Raw genomic sequence first — 22,398 nt, 5'->3', positions numbered from 1 at the left:
ACTGCCTGCTCCCACCTCTTGTGGCCCGCTGTGATGCCACGCAGGCTTCACCGACCCACCCTACTCCCTCTGCTGGCCTGGCCGCACGCAATCAACTGCCTCCTTATTACGCGAAAAAAATGATTCCTCCCACTGACATCTGGGGTGCACCGGTTGGGAGGCTGACCTATGGGCCTACTAAGTTGACGCGTACGAAGGGCTTGTCAACTTAGTCAACAAATGATTCTAGCAGCAGTGACCGTTGGATTTGAATCGAACGGTCCTGCTGCTTCTTCAATCGCTGCTCTTCTTGCACCAGCCACCCAAACCAGCGCCGGCGAGACCGCCTGCTCCTGCCTCCCGTGGCCGGCTGTGCTGCCGCGGAAGCCTCACTGCCCCCTACTACTCCCACCGCTGGCCAGGCCCTGCGGCAACAGCAGCCTCACACCGCAGCCGAACTAGTGAACCCTCGTACTCCTCTCCACATGGGCATCCACTGCCGCGTCTTCCCCGGCTCTGCGTCGTCCCCTTCCTAGGCCTCACCGTCGTCCACCGCCCTGGTGCTCTCGGCGCGGTGTGGTCAACGTGGTCAAGGAGCGACTTCCATCGGGAGAGTACTGTACGTGGAGAGGCTGACAGCTGGGCCCACGTCCGCAGCAAGGAAGTGCCTCCTTATTACGCGGAAAATAATGATTCCTCTACCTGACATCCGGGACCCACTGTACGGGCCACCGTATTCATGAAAAAATTGTTTCCCCCTGACTGCTGGGACCCACCAGCTACATCTTCGCACGCAAGGAGGTGCGTCCATATTACGGGCAAAAAAGATTCACCCCCTGACTGCTGGGACCCACCAGCTACATCTTCGCACGCAAGGAAGTGCCTGACAGTCGGGACCCACCCGGTCGAAGCGTACGTAGCGTTGTCATTCTGGTCGCAAACGTGTACGTACATACTGGTCGATCGGTCTGTCTGTAGGCTGCAGCGATGAACCGTGGCCATGCAAGGAAGGGCACGTGCGGTAGTAGAGGCGCGCACATGTGGTAGTAGAGGCGCGCATGTAGCATGTACACGTACGTACAGCGGACAGTGTGCAAGAAAGTAAATCCGGCCACGTACGTACATACAGGCGGGGTCTCGAACGCCTACTCGCGCATACGTACGGCCAGGGCTTGTGTACATGGCTGGGTCGGAGCGGAGAAACTGTGTCATCGTCGTGTTCATGGGGAGCCAACCGGCTGGGTCGGAACGGAATGCGTCGTCGTCTTCATCGGGAGCCAACCGGCTTGGACGGAACAGCCGATGGAAACGAGGCCTGGCGTACCGCAGAACGGAGGAAACGGCCTTGTGTTCGACCGGCCACAGTCGAAACGGGATCCTGTTCATCGGGAGGGGTCTGGCGTACCGCAAAACGGACGAAACGGACTTTTGTTGGACTTCCTATGGTCGAAACGGGGTCCTATTGACCGGGAGGGGTGTGGCGTACCGCAAAACGGAGGAAACGGATTTATGTTGGAGCGCTACGGTCGAAACGGGGGTCCTGTTCATCGGGAGGGGTGTGGTGTACCGCAAAATGGGACTCCACGGGATACTGTTCATCTCCACCGTCGACCTCCTCCAGCCTCCACGGGCTATTGTTCATCCACCGTTGACCTCCTCCAGCCTCCACCTACGACTGTTCATCCACGGGCTCCTATTCATCCAGCCTCCACCGCGCGCTCCTCCACCGGCTACTGTTCAACCAGCCATCTCCACGGGGGTCCTGTTCAACCACCCCTCCACAGGCTACTGTTCATCCAGCCCTCCACCGGCTACTGTTCAACCAGCCCTCCACTGGGTCATGTTCATCCAGCCCTCCACGGGGTCATGTTCATCCACCGGCTCGATCGATCGGGGTACTGTTCATCCAGCGGCAACGGCCTCTACTACCACGGGTTCCTGTTCATCCAACCCGCACCGGGAACTGTTCATCAAAACCCCCCAACAACGCTCAATGTTCATCCAGAGGCAGCATCGATCGGCTTCAGTTAGCAGCAGTAGTGAAGGAATCACTCGGCTTCAGTTAACAGCAAGGGATCGATCGATCGCTCGGGTTCATTGTAACCGTAGCCTGCAGTGCAATCGCTCGGGTTTAGTTAGAGCCCAACGCCTCGCTCGGGTTCAGTTAGAGCCCAACGCCTCGCACCCACGCGCGTACGTGTACGAGAGAAACGCGCATCGCTCGGCCCCGACCACCCACCGTAACCGGGAACTCCCCGATATTTTCCGCGCCCTCGCTTCTACCACGGTTTTTTCCATCATGGACGGCCCAAACAATGTCATGCAGCTGCGTCTCCGGCCCGCCCAGGACGAAAATCCCATTTTATGTCATGATTTTTTGTCATAGAAGTAGGACCCCACCACACCTATGATGATACCGGGTTTTGTCACAATTATCGTCATAGAAGTGTCATAAGTATGACAGGAAAAAAATTCGTTCGGCCCCAAATGTCACGGATGTGTCTTTTTTTTGTAGTGAATAAACGATTACCATGAGAAGGGAAATATGATAATAACTAATTTATTATGGCCTCCAGGGCATATTTCCAACAAAGATATGGGTAAGTTCCATCATAAAAAAATGTATGGGTAATGTTTTTTTAGGAGAAATGTTGCCGCTTTATTCAATCATATGTGTTCGCAATCTCATCCGAGATTACATCCAGCACACAGTCTGGGGTAAGCCCCAACCAAACTTTGCAAAGTTCATTACCGACACTGACTCTAGCTAACTTATGCCCAGCAACATTACCAGAACGACGAACACAGGACACTATAATCAGAAAAAGATGCGAGCATCGACTTGATTTCTTGTATCCACGGACCAGCACTCGACAACTCCTTGTGTGGGTCATTTAGCATCCGGATGATTCCTTGAGAGTCAAGCTCCGCATGGATCTTCTCGGCGTTGATCTCCCGCTCCACCTGAATAACTCGTTTGCAGGCCAAGATCTCCACCAATTCAGGGTCCACAACACCACGGAAGAAGTGACAAAGACCCGCCCTGAACGCTCCTTCATGGTCTCGAATGATAGCTCTAGCTCTCCCTCGTCGGCAACCTTAGACACCGCCCCATCGAAGTTAACCTTCGGCCAACCATCCTCGGAAGGTCGCAATTTTTGCTTGGGCTGATGTACCGCCAAGCGTGCCTCACCCGCATGTGCAGCCTTCCACTCATTGTGTGAATTACCACTGTTTCTATGATTTCATGTGGAGGACATATCTTCTTTATGTCTCTTGCTTCATTATGCGCCAACCAAAGCCCATACAGTGCTTGAATCATGGTCGCTTTCTTATCATCAGACGCCTCTGCGAGCCACCCGAGAAGCCAGGTAGCTAGAGCACTCTAAGAGTTAATCGGACTTGGTGGGATTGCCACCAAAACTCATTTTTTCGAGTGAAGAAGCTGCCAGAACCACGCAGAGTGTTGGCAAGACCAAAACCGGTGCAGCACCGTCTCCTCCTGCCCGCACCCTATGCAAAAAACACCGGGTTTAATCCTCTGACAATGAGGCATGGCCCCCACTGCTAGGTCGTCACGAATCATTCTCCACAAGTGAATCTTGGCCTTGGTTGGCGCACTCGTATCCCACAGAGTCGTATAGCCCTGTGCTTCGCCGTCGAGCTTGAGGTTTCCGGCTGTCCAATCCTCACTTTGTTCATGGACATCCGCAGGTGGTACGCGGATCTTATAGTAAAGTGGCCATTCTTTGTATAGTTCCAACCGGGATAATCTTCAATGCCCAGGCTCCCAATGGCTATTTGCTTTATGTCATCCACATCATCATCAGAGAACATTGCATGCAGCTTGTCCATGTCCTAGTTCCTCCCATCCTGTGTGAGTAAGTGATCTCCTTTGGTTAGTCCCGCCACAAAAAACTGCCCCAATGGCCTCATACTTCGAGTTCGTGGGATCCAATTAGCATGATGTATGTTCACGCTACTGTCGTTAGCTATGCGCCATATGAGACCCTCACGTAGCAGGTCCCTCCCATGGAGGATGCTCCAAAAAGTGTACGAGGCGGATGGAGGGGCTATTGCAGTCAGGATCAAGTCCTCTCTGAAGTAACGTGCCTTGAGCACCCTTGCGCACAGGGAGGTTGGGACCTGCAATATTCGCCATGCTTGCTTCACAAGTAGAGCTTGGTTAAAGGCCTCGGGATCCCTAAAACCCAATCCTCCATCCCGTTTTGCTACACACATTTTCTGCCAAGATATCCAATGTACCTTACGTTCACCATTCGCCGTCACCCACCAGAATTTCGAAGAGACTGGGATCAGGTTTCGGCACATCTTCTTCGTGAGCTGAAGACAACTCATGGTGTGGTTAGGTATAGCTTGTAGCCCAGACTTTATCAATACCTCCCTTGCTGCTTTTGACAGGCCTTGCCTCTTCCATCAACTAACCTTGCCTTTTGAGCTTTCTGTCACATATTTGAAAGTACCCTCTCTTTGAACTTCCCAAGCAGTGTTAGTAATCCTAAATATCACTCACTAAGAGCCTCGGACTGAACGCCCAGTGTGTTCTTAAGTTCCACCTTGTCTGCCTCCTGATAGACCTTCTCGAAGAAAATAGAGGATTTTTGTAAGTTAACTCGTTGGCCAGAGGCTTCCTCATACTTCACCAGAATGTCCTTCAACATAACCATGTTATTGTGCGTCCCCTCAAGGAAGACAATACTATCATCCGCAAACAGAAGATGTGTAACTTGATGTCTAGAGCTCCCAAATGACACACCTTTCACACTTCCTTCTTCTTGCATTTTTTTAGCAAAGCAGAGAAACCCTCAACGCAAAAAAGAAATAGGTATGGCGATAAGGGGTCACCCTGCCTGACGCCTCATGATGGAAAAAAATCTCTCGACAAGCCACCATTAAGTTTTAAAGAAAAATTTGTCCACCTGACACACCTCATAATCATAAAGATCCACCCCTGAGAAAATCCAAATTGTTCCATCATCTGCTGTAGGAAGGCCCATTCCACTCTGTCATATGCTTTCATCATGTCTAACTTGACAGCACAAAACGGCTTCTTTCTCTTCCTCTTACGTATAGCATGGACACACTCATACGCCACAAGAACATTGTCAGTGATCATCCGTCCGGGAACGAAAGCCCCTGCTCCTCAAAGATGAGAACAGGTAGAAACACTTTCGGTCGATTCGCTAGGACCTTTGTCGCGATCTTGTAGAGGACATTGCAGAGACTGATAGGCCTGAACTGTGAGAGCAGCTCTGGTGATCTGCACTTTGGGATCATGACAATAATTGTTGCATTGAAAGTATCTGGAGCCGCAACACCATTCAAAAAATCCCTGACCGCCCGACAAACGTCATCGCGAACCAACGACCAGTGTCGTTGATAGAATAGAGTCGTTAACCCATTCGGCCCGACGCCTTCGTCGGACCCATCTGGAAGAGCGCCTTCTCGATCTTGTCATATGATATAGGCACCATAAGGGACTCGTTCATCTCAGTTGTGACAAGATTTTCAATCTCACCCGATTTTTAGAGATAGAGGAGCGTTTTCGGTGGGTCCACCTCGTGAGGAAAACATGGAGAGGCGATTGAGGCGACCGCGTGGCGATTGTTCTCGAGAGCTAGGGTTAGAGTTTTCGCACGGTGGTGGTGAGGCTTAGGTGGTGCATGAAGGGGCGACGGCGCCCCCCTAGCATGTAGATCAACGTGCATCTCCTTCTCTTGGGGAGGGCCATGGTAGAGAGAATGAAGAATGGGGCAATGGCGTCGTAGAGCTCGGCGGCTACCCCTAAGGCAGCGGCGACGCCGAGATCAACGACACAACCGACGACCGAGGCTATAACAAAGAAGATGCCAGTGAGCACATAGAGCAGGAACTCGTCGCAGTCCCCTGCAGATGGCAAGGTGTCGGCGGAGGCGGCAGGTCTAACGGAGAAGGAGGTCACATGTTTTGTGTTTAAGGAATCAGGACAAGAGCAGCCTAGGGTGGCGAAGTGGTCTAAGATTGGGAAAGCATTTACTCCAAGACTAATGAACACCCGTGCGTTGGAGAAGTCGATGCCTAGGGCTTAGGGTCTTCATCGAGAAGCCAAATTCAATATTATTGTGAGGAACATGTTTGTGGTGAATTTTTGTAGTGAAGGTGACTGGATACACGCTTTAAACAATGGCCCATGGCAATTTGATTTCAATATCCTGGTGCTCAAAGAATATGATGGTGCAACTAGGCCATCAGAGACGACGTTTGACAAAGTGGATGTTTGGGCTAGGGTAGCAGATTTGCCACTGGATAAACGCTCGTAGGCGTTCGGTGAAGCGCTTGGGGATTGGTTGGGAGAATTGGTTCGGGTGGATGTTCAGAAAGATGGCTTTGCAAAGGGCTTGAATCTGCGTTTCAGAGTCAAACTTTCAGTTTTTGATCTGCTGGTAAGAGGTTTTTATCTAAAAAAGGATGAGGACGATCTGGAACAAACTTGGTTTGACATCACTTATGAAAAGATCCCACACTTCTGTTTTGAGTGTGGTCGGCTGGTGCATGGCGAAGGAGGGTGTGTCCCTCCGGTGGATTCTGACCAACAGTGGGGTGAATGGCTCTGGGCCTCACCGGGCTGTTCTGCGGCGATGAAAGAAGGGTCTTACCGAGGAGCATCTAGCAGCGCAAACAACTTTGGGAGTGGTAGATCAACTAACGGGGACGTGAGCAGAAGGAGGTCGGAATCAGTTCGTAATCTTCCAACAAAATGAAACCTTAAGAGGGAATTTAATACGCCAGATGACTCCTGCACTGGCGGGGGTGTCAATGGTGACCAGGGGGAAGTTTCTAGCGCCAATAAAGAGCGGCATGTGCTGGCTGAGCCACGGGACAAGGACCTTAGGGATGCACCGGAACATAAAAGGGAACGGGACATGCGCTATGAACTGAGGCAACAACAATTGCATAAACAAGCTGAGCTACGGTCAAAGCACAAACAACATATTTCCAGAGATTATGAGGGAGGGGGTAGCTCGAGCCAGGCTACAAAAAGGGAGCACAAGAGGGGTTACTATGTGAGGAAGCCGAGGCCGGGCTACGATGAACACCGCTCTTCAAGGAGTCCAAGACATGTTATTATAGAGGAGAGGGAGAGAAGGCCAAGGCAGCACTGGTTGGCAAAGGGGGATCCTGACAGGCAGGTTGGGGTGATACTTTCATTCGCGACATGAGGCAGAAAACATCTACCGTGTTTGATTGTATCTCAGAGCATCATGACACATCGGCGGACCCTGCGAGGCAGGGCCGTCGGTCACAATGAATATTTTTGCCTGGAACTGTCGAGGATTGGGGTTGGACTCGACAATGGGCAAATTACAAGACCTAATACGGTCCCACAACCTAGCGTGGTATTCTTATTTAAAACAAAAAAGAAGGCGAGGGCTATGGATAGGCTCAAATGGAGTTTGGGATTCACAAACGGAGTGGCGGTGAACTGCGAGCGACGGAGTGGTGGTCTGGCAATCTGGTGGCGAGATCATGTCCAAGTTAAGGTGAGGCCGTGGTGCCAATATTTTATTGATGCAGAGGTTGCATGTGATGGGAAGCTCTGTAGAATCACTGGATTCTATGGAGAACCACAGACGGAACTCCAGAAGAAATCGTGGGATGCGATCCGTTATCTGACGAAAGATGATCTCCCATGGATTTGTTTAGGTGATTTCAATGAGGCTCTGTTCCAGACGGACCAGCGAGGTGGTAACCTAAGGAGTTCTGCGCAAATGGAAGACTTCCGGGACTGTCTTGCCGACTACGGCTTGGCAGATCTGGGCTTCTCGGGCTACCCCTACACTTGGGATGATAAACGGGATGGACAAGAGAATATCTAGGTTTGACTTGGTCGGGCTACATGTAATGATGGTTTCTTATCCATGTATTCGAAGACGACAGTCGAACATATTCTGACTAAGGAGTCGGATCACCAAGCTCTCCTAGTGCGTGCGGCAGTGGCGAAGCCACGTATAGGTTGTCTAGTCACTTGACTACACAGCTCTTTGGCAAAAAGGTGATTCATCAAGTATAAATCATGCAGAAAAACATAAAAATATGTATATTTGACTACACAACTTTGAAGTGACTACACATGGTTTTATTCCTGGCACCACCACTAGGGTGCGGTGGAGATTGCACCACACCGCGATCGGGGGCGCGATAGACCGTTTCGGTATGAGGATGCATGGGCCCGGCATGAAAAGTGCGACGAGATGATTGCACAAGCCTGGGAGGCTGCCGGTACATGTGAACAAGGGCTCGATGATGTATGGAACAGGCTGGGCTCCATGACGGGTTCAATGAAACGATGGGCTGGGGAAGTTTTCGGCTCAATCCGGAGACAAATAGCGAAGCTCAAAGCGCAGCTGCTTGATGCAAAAACTAGAGCCCTTGCGACTGGATCCTCACTGGAGGTCCGGGAGTTAGAGGAGCAGCTAAGGGAAATATACGCGAGGGAGGAAATCATGTATAGACAAAGATCAATAGTGGATTGGCTGTGTGCGGGGGTCAGAACACACAATATTTTTAAAATAGAGCGTCTCATAGAAAGAGAAAGAACATGGTGAAGGCGTTAAAACGGAAAGACGGTTCCATATGCAGAGGAGATGCGTAACAAGGGCGCCACTTTTTATGAAAATCCCTTCACCTCTGATATATGGGTAATGTTATTGAAGATGCCCAGAAATGATTTGGAGGAAAGATTTGGGAAGATGGCACGGTGGGAAAAGGAGCGAGAGGATTGCAATTCGTGTGGTGGCGATTGTGGACGGTTGGGTTGTCTCTCGGTGGGCCCCATCCTATGGCCACACATGATTGCAGCACACAATTTAGGGTTGTGGTATGAACGTGCACCCCAGCTTGTGGTCGATTTAAGAAATAAGCATTGGAGAATGTAGTATATTTTTTGCCATGATTTGGAGAATGTTGTTACAGTACTTGTCTTCCGGATCTCAGCCACTGGGACCTTATATTGGACGGTGAGGAGCGGCGTGAACTTATGCCAGTCTATGTCATATCTTTCCGAAAGCACAGTATCCAATTCCTCGATCAGAAAGTCGCTGACTCTTTTTAGGATAGCAGGGATTCCAATAATGCCGTGTTTAAACAACATGTTCTAAGGAAAATGCTTTTAAACAGAGTTTACAACTTTTAAAAAGCATAGCTGGACGGTACATGTTCCAAGTTAGGTAGTAGGTCCTTCTTCGGACAGGGTTCCAGTGAGCACTTTTAAGTTTCAAAAAAATATTACTTGGTAATGTGGATCTATACTACAAGTGTAAAGTTTGATGATGAAAATAAATTAACATGTGAGCTACATAAAAATATTAAAAAATCATTATTTTGAAAACGTAAATAGTACACTCACTGTTCACCACTACAAATCCAAGCATATCTGTTTTGTATAGCTCACACCCTAACTTATTTCGTCATCAAACTTTCCATGCGTGTATTATACACACATATCATGTATAGATTTGTTTTAGCATTTTTCTGAACTTGAAAATATAATTCTAAAACCATTCACACTAAAGTGCTCACTGACATCCATGTTCCAAAGTGGCATTTTTTCAAAAACTAGCTAGCAAGTTTGCTCCAGGAATGCAAATACTATATTATAGTACTAAAAGAGCAGGTCAAGCTAAAAAAAGCTATCACGTTTTCGGTCCTCCCAACCAAAGCGCTCTCCTTTCATTTGCAAAAAAAGAAAAAGAAAATACAACAAAGAAAAAAAAATGCTCTCCTTTCCTTTCTCATGTTCCCTTTTTGCTTGAAATGCTCTCTCTCGTCTTCCTCCATTTCTCTTGAATCTTTTGAAACATTTTAGAAGTTTTCTTTTGAAAAGGAGGTTAAAGCCTTCAGCCTTCGCATCATTCTGATGCATACAGTTGCGTAGCCAGCCAAAAGTCACGTGCCGAGCCAACTATAGTGCTACAGTCCTGAACAGTTAAGGAAAGATTTTACTAGCACGCGGCAGGCCAACACCCCTGTTGCCTGGGGCCTTGCTATGTCGTTGGATGCATACAGTCATCTGTATTAAAGTTGATGCAAGCCAACAAGTCTAAAAACATTAGCAAGCAGAGTACATAATTTAGACAACTACAACAAACTATTACAAGATATGAAACTAACACCTACGACTACGTGGACTTTTTTCGCAACAACACTTTCAAGAAGGGTTACAGGACCTCATGCCACCGCCGTCACGTCAGGTCAAAGACGACTAGGACAAGGATTTTCATCAAGATTGCTGGGACCAACCAATAAAAATCGCCAATTCATCAAGGTAACGATGTACGTTCATCGCTGCTGAGTCCGACCAATAACAACGTAAGTTCATCGCTACTGAGTCCGACCAATAAAAAGTTTTCACCCCTGAAATCGAAGTGGTGCTCCATTCACCATCTTGCTGATCTTCTGATAGTCGCATCAGTTACATGCCATGCCGTAATGGTGCCAGCGGATGGGTGAGATGTCCCACCTTAGACACCCGCCCTGGCCATCGGGACGCCGCCCATGTCGCGACACAGATCTAGCCGCTGCCAGTCCACACCGATAGAAATTCACCTGCAACAACCACCATGACACAAGGGTGTCTGCCCCCGACATCCTTGGTGTGAACTAGCTTGACGAACACCGACGTGTCTGAAGCCGGCGGGAAACCGCGACTACGCCCTGGCCCCATCAATGTTGGACGTTGACACCTGCAACCTCCCCATGCATCGGCCGTTGCCCGTGCATTGGACTACTGTAGCCCGTCCTCGGCCAACCGACGGCCATCTAGGATACGCGTTCACACCGTAGTCCAACACCCACCGTCTTGATGTGCTGCAAGCACATAGTGTTGTAGCACTTTCGTCATAAGTAGAGTGTCGAACCCACAAAGAGCGAAAAAAGAAGGCAATACTAACCACATAACTTCCTTATCACTTAAGTACTCCATCCGTCCCAAAATAAGTGTCTCAACTTTGTACTAGCTTTAGTACAAATTTGCACTAAGCTCAAGACACTTATTTTGGGGCGGAGGGAGTATTTCGTATGCATCCAAACCAGAGTTTGGAAATAGCCCACTCCATAATTTTCTAAGGCAATGGAATAAAAAGGCTTTTATATAGACAACCAACGGAAAGATAAAAACAGGAACTAAAATGTACTAAGTTAGTATGGATGATACTTGAGCAGTAAAGTGTTCTTTGGGATTCCAGAGTCCTCACTACTCATATGATCTACGTGACAAGTGTGGAACATAGCTCTTTGTCGGATCCCTAAGCTACTCTTCATGTGCATAAGTGGGTGGATCTATGTATATAGAATATGTTCTACTCCGCTGAGGCATCCTCCATGCCGACGGTGGGGGGCGGGGTTCTCGCCGACGACATCTACAATGGCGCACGAGGATGGCGGCGAGGATGGGAGGCAAGGGTGGAGGACGGCGGCGTCTCAAAGCGGGAAATGGAGAACTAACGCGACATGAGGACTGTCGATTTGGTGGACCTGGTTAATTTGGTGAAATTTGGGGTGATCCAATCTTTTTTTTTCGAAAATGGGGGTCACCCCGGCCTCTGCATCAGAACGATGCATACAGCCAACTTAATTAAATAGCAAATATGTTCAACAAAGGTCTTAAAGTCTCAACGAAAGAAAAGAAAAGCTCACAGAGAGCCAAAATAAAGTAGACATAAAGCCACAACCGGCTGGTATAAGAAAGATAGAAAAACTGGGGTGATCCAATCTATCCAATCCGACTAGTGGACATGTCTAGGCTTCCTTATATCAGCCATATATGATATATGTGAGCTTGATATCAGAGGTGTCAGTTAGCCCGAACAAATAGACCGATTTAAGGGGGCTGTCTAGGTCGTGATTTTGTGACCGACTGATTCGGGTGGTTGTATAGGTGACATTTGAGAAGCCCAGCTGTAGACGCTCTAAAAGACCCATAGATTGATTTGATCCGAGCTGGAAAAAAAGGGCGGTCGAGTGTGTAAAAGAGGAGTGAGCTGTCTCAGCGGGTGGAAAGCCAAATTAAAAGCTTGAAGGAATAGCCGAATAAGGCATCTTTGGAAAGGAAGCTTCTTCTCAACAACCCAATATAGCTGCACACATCCCCATCTTCGCTGCAACATATCTATAAATGTACAACCATTAGCCAGTTAAGCAAGCCGATTAAGCAAGCATCTGCCTTCAATATCTCCTGTATTTTCTCATCTAATTAGCCACGCTTGAAGTTCATACTTGAACCATATTTCCTGCTCTTCTTCGTGCTAATCGGCTGGCCACTTCCAGAAACCAATTTCTGTCCTCAGTTTTAGTATTGTGATTCTAGATTAGAAAAAAGAGAACCAGGTGATCGAGCGAGGTGAGGCAATGGGAGGCACCCTGCGGTTCCTGTCGGATGTGCTGCTAGGTAGCAGCAGCCAGAGGCAGCACAGCAAGAAGCGGAGGCAGTTCAACACGGTGGAGCTCAAGGTGAAGATGGACTGCGACGGCTGCGAGCTCAAGATCCGGAACACCCTCGCCAACATGAGAGGTATGCGTGTTGCTATGCATACTTGTTTGGTTAATGAACTTATGGTTGGGATGGTGTTAATTGGTCGCAAGTGCATGCAGGAGCTCAGTCGGTGGAGATCAACCGGAAGCAGCACAAGGTGACGGTGAAGGGGTTCGTGGAGCCGCAGCGTGTGCTGAGGAGAGTCCAGTCGACGGGGAAGCGGGCCGAGCTCTGGCCGTACGTGCCTTACACAAACCCCTACATGGCGCCGGTGTACGACAAGCGGGCTCCCGCCGGCCACGTGCGCAAGGTGGAAGGTGTCATGCCGGTCTCCGCCGGGCAGGAGGAGCGCCTCGCCACGATCTTCAGCGACGACAACCCAAACGCCTGCTCCGTCATGTAGTCATGCTCATGCAAGTCACTGCGCCAAAAGACCCTTTGCTTCTTCTTCCTTTTTCGGGGGTGATTCCTACCAAACGACCCTCTGCTGAACTTTCTCCACCGACAGACTATAAAATAGCCCATTAGTAGAACTACTATTACAAAACTCGTCAACGATGCTTGTAACAAAAGACTCATATTTTTAATAATTTAACAAAGTACTGTAATATATGGTGAACGCTATGGTGAAGCTGATGCTAGCAAGATTTCATCGTATTTCAGAAATTTAAAATTATTTGAAGCTAGCCCAAATCGTTCGTCTGATTCGCAATCTGTTTTCACTATGAAATCCATCGCACCAAGAAATTCGACACTAGATCTTTGTTTATTTTAAACTTCTTCTTGTTCCCGACTCATCTCCTCTCTATCTCGTGTGTCTGATGTTTCGGCATCAGAATCAGTTTCTTCGATGTCTTTAGTGTTTTATCTTGATCTTGTATTTCTCGTTCAGGAGAGTTCCTTTCCGCATCGCCTTGCGGACTTTCAGATTTTCTTCCACTTAACTTTACTTTTGGCTTCCTTTCCTGTTCTAAGCTTGTTCTTCTTCATACCAAGTTGCACCTCCTCGGTCATGAGCTGGTTTTTTATGGAATTGTTTTCGATCAGTGCAATTTATTCACTGCCGAGATGTATAACCAGTAGCTCTCAAGGTGTGTGTTGGTTTAAAACCCGAGATGCACCCGAAAGAAAACATGAAATCGCTGATCCCAGTGGCCCCTGAGACTCAGGTCGATTCGCGAAATCAGCCTGAGGATCGATTCCTAGCTCATCAGCATATGTAAGAATGGAAACGCGGTGTGCATAGTCCTCGAGACTCAGGTAGGGTGCAGCCGACCAACCTGAGGATCGTCATCTCCTCATAAACTGTTTTGCACTTTGTAAATTATCTGCATTGAATCGTCAATGCAGTAACCCCCGAGCCACTGGTTGGGTGGCAACACCAGATCAGGGGATCGATATAACCTGTTGATGGCTTTTAAGTGAGAAGCGCCAAACCCAGTAGCCCCCGAGCCTTAAAGTAGGCACGGGTGGCCGAATTAAGGATCGATATCCGCTTGACAAGAAATTTTGTTCTCTTTAACACAGACTTCTCGAAAAGAGAATAAAGATCTCTTAAAGGAGCTACAGCTAGCGAAAGCCGAGCTCGCCAAGGTCGGCTCCAAGGGGCTTAATAGATAGGAAATCAATGCCAATAGGGAATTATGAGAGCGTTATGTCAGCTGCTCGGTTGTCTCAGTGAGATTGTGCCCTTGACTCTTTAAAAGATGGGCCGCAGTAAATTGACTTTACTCGCAATTTATGTGTAATGATTCTGTGTATCCAAGTATTTTACATCATTAATGCTCGGATCCGCATTGTACAAAACTTTGTCGATCGACCATCGGCTTCAACCTCCTCGGCCAATAGCCGGGGAGTGTTTGTCCTACTTTATAAAGCCTTTATGAGGACAAAGATTTACAGAAAATAAGGCAATCCGGCCATACGGTTTTATAAACAATGATACACGGAGAGATATGTTATATTACTTTTTAACGTAAGAAACATCTTCTGGGAAAAATAGTTTCTTTATAAGTTCCTTTTCCTAGGCTATCATGTTGACCATGATCATGAAACCTCAACTCTGATCAATGTGGGAGAAAAACATTGTGGATTTAGTTTGGGTAAAGTTCATGAACTCTGTGGTTTTTAGTAAACCTAAATTTTCACTTCCGTTGTTGCCGACCAATTATATTCTAAAGATGGCTAGCTTTCGGCTTCACCCAGTCTGAGGTACTAATCCGGATGACCCGGAAGTAACAATCACATAGGTGCTCCCTTTACCCCCTAGCCGAACTATCGGGAATGTAGGGGGTAAGCACAAGAGCCAGGCAACCCAGCTTGGCCAAAATCTTAAGTCAAATTTGATGCATATTTACGGCGTTATAATGATGATTATGAAAGACAGCGCTTGTATACTGAATACAAACGTTGATGATATATATTTATTTTGACTCCGTTGCGACCGTTTATCATTTGAAAGTGGCCCATCATCGGCTTATATCCCTTTGTAGATGCTATGCAGGGTGTTTCCGCGGTAACAAGACAACCCTTAATTAGCTGACGTCTCGGTGCCCGGAGGCAGTTGCGTTAGCGGAAATGAGGCAATTAGATATCCAGGCTTTACAACTTTCACTTAGTCATGGGAGCTTAAAGTTGGGAGGCCAGTTACTAGCCTCCGGTTAGTGTTCGGCGTTGGCCGAGGTCAAGCCATTAACACTTCCGCCAATTTTATGAAAGGCCCACAGGGTAACCTCTATTGACATATAGTTTGACCAAGTCATCGGATAGCTGACCGGTTTGCGATCATTCTGATAGTGAGTTTTCGGCTTTCTCCACTTAGGTACTTGACTAAGTAAATCGAAAGTACAATCGCGGTGGTTCTTCCTTTGCACATCTAGCCGAACAAAGCGGAACGTAGGATGCAATCACAGGAGCCGGGCAACCCAACTATTGACCGAAGACACAATTCAAAACTGATGCATATAAAGCAATATCCGAGAACGTTTTGCCAAGGAATCGTCAGAGTTCCTTGGCTTTTGGTGGGTTCGGCTCTAGTCGCAGCCCCCCGTTGATATTATCGATGCTTAAAGGCATTAGACATTGTACTGCGAGAGTTATGCTGAAGACACACAGTATCCCCTAAGACTCAGGTTGGGTGCGGCCAATCAACCTAAGGATCAAATCTCCTCGGGAACTAGTCCAGATGTCATGTGCATTTCGCCAACGCCGAGGTATAGGTCGGCAGGAAAGATGCCGAGCTGCGGGTTAGAAAAGATCTCCCGAGCTGAATTATTACGCAGGGCACCTCGGTCATGAGGATGTCCCGCTTCCTGAAAGAAAAGGATACAAATAGCTTAAAAGTGTCATAAGCTCGAAAAGCTAAAAAAACTTATGTAAAAACTTGACATCCGAACTAAATCAAGTTTTTTAGTGCCAATCCAAAAATTGGTCTTAAAATAAATTTCTCTGTCCGCTGTACTTTAACATGATACATCCGATCTCTAAACTGCAAGGAGGTCAGCCTGCGGCTTCAACCTCCATATCCCGAAGGCGGAGTGCTTCTCATAGGCCAATTTAGCGAACTAAATCGAGCGGCTTTAGAGAGAAACTAGGCTATCCAGCTATTGATTGTACACTCGAGTCAAAAAAAGAGTGGTAGAAAAATACTTTGCAACGACTAAGAAGAAAAACATTATAAAATGGCTCGTATGAATTTAAGATCCCCCAATTAACTTGGGTAAAGGAATTTGTTTTAAACAAGCATTATTTTTATCAAACTATGTTTTTAACAAAAAACTTTTTTGTTTGACAAAAATATAATGCTTGGTCGAACCGAACGAAAATTGAAAATTGAAAAAAAATGAGCATAAAAGCGACTTAGCTGGTTAATGTGCTCGGTATAGATGATGTGGGCCGAGCTTGCGGCGGGTCGAGGTCCCATCCCCCAAGCTGGTCCCGAGGTGTCCGAACAAAGAGCTCAACTTGATGAAGTGGCGACGCAACATGGTCAATGTAGTGAGGCGAAGCCCCCAGTCCAGCTAACGTGGCGAAACTGGTCAACTAGTGACGCCGAAGTCCCCGGAGTAGGTTGATGAAGAGATGGCGAAGCCCCGGTCCAGCCAAGGTGACGGAGCAGGTCGGTAAGGTGACGTTGCAGCCGCCATGCCAGCCGAGATGTCGAATTAGGTCGACATGGTAGACATCAGCTTGAAGAAGTAATGGCGAGGCAATGCCGACGCAGATCGAAACTTGTGACGCGGTCAATGCCGGCTTGAGAAGTGATTGCATGACGATGCTGGCGCGCCTGACCCGTGCAATCTGTGGGGCGATAATGTTGGTGATGATTTAGCCTTCGCGATGCCGAACTCTTGTCGGCCCGTTGAGATGATGATCCTATGAGGTTGACCTCGGCTCGATGAAGCGACGGCCTGTCTAGCGCAGGTCGGCAGTCATGGAGCAACATAGCCGGGCTAGTTTGACACGGCGTGATGGTGAAGACCGTCTCCAAAAAAGGCTCAGAAATTTGTAGGCATGTGTTGGAGAACAACACACAATACCCTAGAAAGAAATTCCTCAAAAAAGGTTGCCCAATATCCTGTTCATAAAGAAAGATGAACTCGGGTCGGATTTGTATTCGCGCAGAAAACAAATCCAAAAATTGATCCACTCGTCGGAAGTTTCCTGGAGTTTGAACGGTTGGATCGAGCTAAAATTTTGAGGGGTGGTAGATATAGGAATTCCGCAGTCGATAAATGGTTGGATCTTCCAAAGGATGTCCGAGCTAGGCACTGGACTCCTCGCCCCAAACTCTTCTAGATTCCGTCCAGATTCGACCGGGCTCAAGTATATCGGAGATCGCCGGAGATTCCTCCATCGGAACGCGATGAAATTTTATAGGGTTGTTGTAGACTCTATTCCGCACAATTCCACTGAAGTAATCGTCAAAGAGACGCTCGAGGAGGTGGGAACGGCGGATACAACTCCGTTGTCCAGAAAACAGCACGCTCGCCCGAGGGCAATGTTGATGTTGAGCCCCCGAGCTCCATGGATGATTCCTCCATGATCTTGATAGAGATCGGACTTGATGTTCATGAAGGCCCCCGTCTGATCATGATGATCCGACAAGGAGCATAGTCCTCAGACCAGCCGAGGTGACCAGTCTAGCCGGCGACGAAGATGACGACATCGACAATAAAGCTCGGTTCTGATGCGTAGATCGCACCGGAGACGATCCGAATTCCCATCGCACCATGGCGACTGCCAGCAAGCTCTCAATGAAAGCACCAATGTTGGTCCTAAATCTGGCATATCTCATAGTAGGGATCCTAAGCTAGGCGTCTTGGAGCGATGGTAAAATGGACACGGGATTTTACCTAGGTTCGGGCTCTCTTGAAGAGATAATACCCTTCGTCTTGCTTTTGATTGTATTCATATGGGCTGTAGTACAGAGTACGTATCTAGGACAAAATTGTTCTAATGAATATCCGATCATCTATTGACTAGCCTGGCCTCGGTTTATATAATGTACCGGAGACCTAGGATTTAGAGGAGTCCTCGTCTTGGGCGCCAAGTCTTGTGGAATCTCCCTTGTATGTGGCATGGGCTACCTGAAGTGGCCCATGAGAGAACCTCCATGGGGGTCCTCGGCCCGATCCACCTGGTCAGGAGACGACGTGATGAGTACCCCCTAGTCCAGGACACAATTATTCCTATGTTTTCTTACCACTTTTTGTGGAAATGGCATTAGAAGAACAAACAATTATCTTTATCAAACTGACCAAGAAAAAGATATTTTGTTTTAGGTATTTGTTCACACTGATTTTCAGTTATGCGAGAATGTTTATCAACATTTCACACGGCATCACTCTTATCTTTTGTAGAATATGCATGAGTGTGCGTATCATATACTATTAAAGGAGAAGGCGAGGAGAAGAGTCCCCTCCACGTTGCAGTATTACATCATTACATGCAAACACTGCTCCACATGTCCATGCACGCTCCAATACTAGCTCCTCGCACTACCCCACCTTGCCAAGCCACTGAAGAAAGCATCCATATCGCCCTTTAGAAGACCTACTTGGCTCAAGCTCCTACTTTCCCTCTTGATGTTGGTGACTACTTGCTGCAAGGATGGCATTTCCCCATCAAAAACAATTTGCATTCTGATGCTTCCACAATGCCCACAAAGAGTTAATAGGCTTTATCCTCCACTTTGGGGATAAAACCAGTGCCAATAGCAAATTTCACAGCATAGTTCGTAGGCATCACAATAGGATATTTAATTCTAGTAAATCTTGATGGAGCACAAAGCTATCTCAAAGCCTTCTCAACTTGTAGAGTTATTACCATCTATGTGAATAGATCGTTAATGTCAACAGTAGCTTCTTATTAAGATTTTCTATTAGTTTCGGAAGTACTTCCTATAGGAACCTCTCAAGGTTGCCTAGGAAATACTGTTTTCCAGAGCGCGTAGAACCTCTATGTGAAATGGTAAGCATCTATGACAAAAATACATGCAAATCAGTCAAGGAATTAACACTCGACACTTAGCTACCTACTTCATGATATCCCCAGCTAGGTATTATGCATGTTCGGTGAATATCACCTTGGGCCCTGATGCGCAAAGCTTTGTAGTATGAAGCAAGTTTTTCCCTTAGTTGAAACAATAAGGCATATTTCTTCCAAAATCCTATGATTTGATGGAAATATGCTCTAGAGGCAATAATAAATTTTTTATTATTTATATTTCCTTATTCATGATAAAGATTTATTATTCATGCTAGAATTGTATTGATCAGAAAATTAAATACATGTGTGGATACATAAACAAAATACCGTGTCCCTAGTGAGCCTCTACTAGACTAGCTCGTTGATCAAAGATGGTTAAGGTTTCCTAAGCATAGACATGTGTTGTCATTTGATAACTGGATCACATCATTAGGAGAATGATGTGATGGACAAGACCCATCCGTTAGCATATGATCGTTCAGTTTATTGGTATTGCTTTCTTAATGTCAAATACATATTCCTTCGACTATGAGATCATGCAACTCCCAGATACCGGAGGAATACCTTGTGTGCTATCAAATGTCACAACATAACTGGGTGATCATAAAGATGTTCTGCAGGTATCTCCGAAGGTGTCAGTTGAGTTGGCATGGATGATCGAGATTAGGATTTGTCACTCTGAGTATTGGAGAGGTATCTCTGGGCCCTCTCAGAAATACACATCACAAGAAACTTGCAAGCAAAGTGACTAAGGAGTTAGTTACGAGATGATGTAGTACGGAACAAGTAAAGAGACTTGCCAGTAACGAGATTGAACTAGGTATGAAGATACCGATGATCGAATCTCAGGCAAGTAACATACCGACAGACAAAGGCAATTACATATGTTGTCATAAGGTTCAACCGATAAAGATATTCGTAGAATATGTAGGAACCAATATGGACATCCATGTTCCGCTATTGGTTATTGATCGGAGAGGCGTCTCGGTCATGTCTACATCATTCTTGAACCCGTAGGGTCCGCATGCTTAACGTTCATTGACGATATAGTTTTATATGAGTTATGTGATTTGGTGAATGAATGTTGTTCGAAGTCCCGGATGAGATCATGGACATGATGAGGAGCTCCGGAATGGTCCGGAGGTAAAGATTGATATATAGGACGATGCTATTTGGTCACCGAAAAGGTTTCGGAGTGTACGGGGTAATCATCGGATCATCGGAAGGGGTTCCCGGAAGCCCCGGGAGGTTAATGGCCCATATGGGCCAAAAGAGGGGAGCACACCAAGGGGCTGCCGCATCCCTCCCTGGCCGCAGGCCTTGGGGAGAAAAGGAAAGGGGGGAGTCGGCCTCCCCCTGCCTTCCTCTCCTCCCCCTTTCCTTCCCCTCTTGTGCAAACAAGGAAAGGGGGGCGCCAGAGGGCAGGACCCCAAGGGGGCGGGCTGGCACCCTTTGGGGCGCCTCCTAGCTGCCTCCCTCCCCCCACCTATATATATATATGAGGAAGGGGCGCCACAGAAACCCATGACAATCTCTTAGCCGTGTGCGGTGCCCCTCTCCACAGTTTAGTCCTCCGTCCAGTTTCTCCGCAGTGCACAGCGAAGCCCTGTGGAAACAAGTTCACTATCACCGTCACCACGCCGTCGTGCTGCTGGAAGTCATCTACTACTTCGCCCGTCTTGATGGATCAAGAAGGCGAGGATGTCATCGAGCTAAACGTGTGCTGAATGCGGAGGTGCCATACGTTCGGTACTTGATCGGTTGGATCATGAAGAAGTTCGACTGCATCAACCCCGTTAATAAACACTTCTGCTTTACGGTCTACGAGGGTACATAGACATACTCTCCCCTCTCGTTGTTATGCATCTCCATGGATAGATCTTGCGTGTGCGTAGAATTTTTTGTTTTCCATGCAACTTTCCCCAACATGATTAGTACATGCACACAACTAAGACACTTTTATTGGTCCCCACCACTTCTAGTGATGTGGTCAATCTCACTAGCTTTGCTAGTTACAAGTAGTATTGACAATGAAAGTAAATGTTCAGAATATAAAAAGAACTATAAATAAATGTTGGGGAACGTAGTATTTCAAAAAAATCCTATGATCACGCAAGATATATCTAGGAGAAGCATAGCAACGAGTGGGGAGAGTGTGTCCACATACCCTCGTAGACCGAAAGCTGAAGCGTTTAAGTAACGCGGTTGATGTAGTCGAACGTCTTCGCGATCCAACCGATCAAGTACCGAACGCACGGCACCTCTGCGATCTGCACACGTTCATCTCGGTGACGTCCCTCGTACTCTTGATCCAGCTGAGGCCGAGGGAGAGTTTCGTCAGCACGACGACGTGTTGATGGTGATGATGAAGTTACCGACGCAGGGCTTCGCCTAAGCACTACGACAATATGACCAAGGTGGAAATTTGTGGAAGGGGGCACCGCACACGGCTAAGAAATCAACTTGTGTGTTTATGGGGTGCCCCCCTCCCCCGTATATAAAGGAGGGGAGGAGGGGGCCGGCCGGCCGGCCTCATGGGTCGCGCCCCAAGGGGGGATCCTACTCCTACTAGGAGTAGGTCCCCCTTTTCCTAGTCCAACTAGGAGGGGAAGGAAAGAGGAAGAGGGAGAGAAGGAAAGGCCCCCACCCCCAATTCGGATTGGGCTTGGGGGAGCGCGCCTCCACCTGGCCGCCACCTCCTCTCTTCCACTAAGGCCGATGAAGGCCCAATAACCCTCGGGGGGTTCCGGTAACCCCCCAGTACTCCGAAAATGCCCGAACCTATCCGAAACCTTTCCGGTGTCCAAACATAACCTTCCAATATATCAATCTTTATGTCTTGGCCATTTCGAGACTCCTCGTCATGTCCGTGATCACATCCAGGAATCCGAACAACCTTCATCGAACCTAAACTCATAATACCAGAAAGGTTAAGCGTGCGGACCCTACGTGTTCGAGAACTATGTAGACATGACCGAGACTCATTTTCGGTCAAATAACCAATAGCGGAACCTGGATGCTCATATTCGTTCCTACATATTCTACGAAGAACTTTATCGGTCAAACCGCATAACAACATACGTTGTTCCCTTTGTCATCGGTATGTTACTTGCCCGAGATCCGATCGTCGGTATCATCATACCTAGTTCAATCTTGTTACCGGCAAGTCTCTTTACTCATTCTGTAATGCATCATCCCGTACTAACTCATTAGTCACATTTCTTGCAAGGCTTATAGTGATGATCATTACCGAGAGAGCCCAGAGATACCTCTCCGATACACGGAGTGACAAATCCTAATATCGATCTTTACCAACTCAACAAACACCATAGGAGACACCTGTAGAGCATATTTATAATCACCCAGTTGCGTTGTGATGTTTGATAGCACACAAGGTGTTC

General features: G+C 47.6%; 1 protein-coding gene across 1 annotated transcript; it reads left to right on the top strand.

Annotated features, from left to right (window-relative positions):
* Positions 1 to 12,147: 12,147 nt before the first annotated feature.
* Positions 12,148 to 13,165, top strand: LOC123099681 (heavy metal-associated isoprenylated plant protein 23). Its single transcript, XM_044521792.1, has 2 exons — positions 12,148 to 12,547; positions 12,628 to 13,165. Exons 1-2 carry the CDS (start codon positions 12,385 to 12,387, stop codon positions 12,909 to 12,911), a joined length of 447 nt encoding a protein of 148 aa, XP_044377727.1. The 5' UTR covers positions 12,148 to 12,384; the 3' UTR covers positions 12,912 to 13,165.
* The last annotated feature ends 9,233 nt before the right edge of the window (positions 13,166 to 22,398 follow it).

The sequence above is a fragment of the Triticum aestivum genome, chromosome 4D (genome assembly GCF_018294505.1).
Source record: "Triticum aestivum cultivar Chinese Spring chromosome 4D, IWGSC CS RefSeq v2.1, whole genome shotgun sequence".
NCBI classification, from domain to species: domain Eukaryota; kingdom Viridiplantae; phylum Streptophyta; class Magnoliopsida; order Poales; family Poaceae; genus Triticum; species Triticum aestivum.
This window is presented reverse-complemented; position numbering and strand designations above follow the sequence as displayed.

Coding starts and splice junctions, on each gene's coding strand:
- LOC123099681 (XM_044521792.1), top strand. CDS start 12,385: ATGGGAGGCACCCTGCGGTTCCTGTCGGATGTGCTGCTAGGTAGCAGC. Junction 12,548..12,627: donor CACCCTCGCCAACATGAGAG/GTATGCGTGTTG, acceptor AAGTGCATGCAG/GAGCTCAGTCGGTGGAGATC.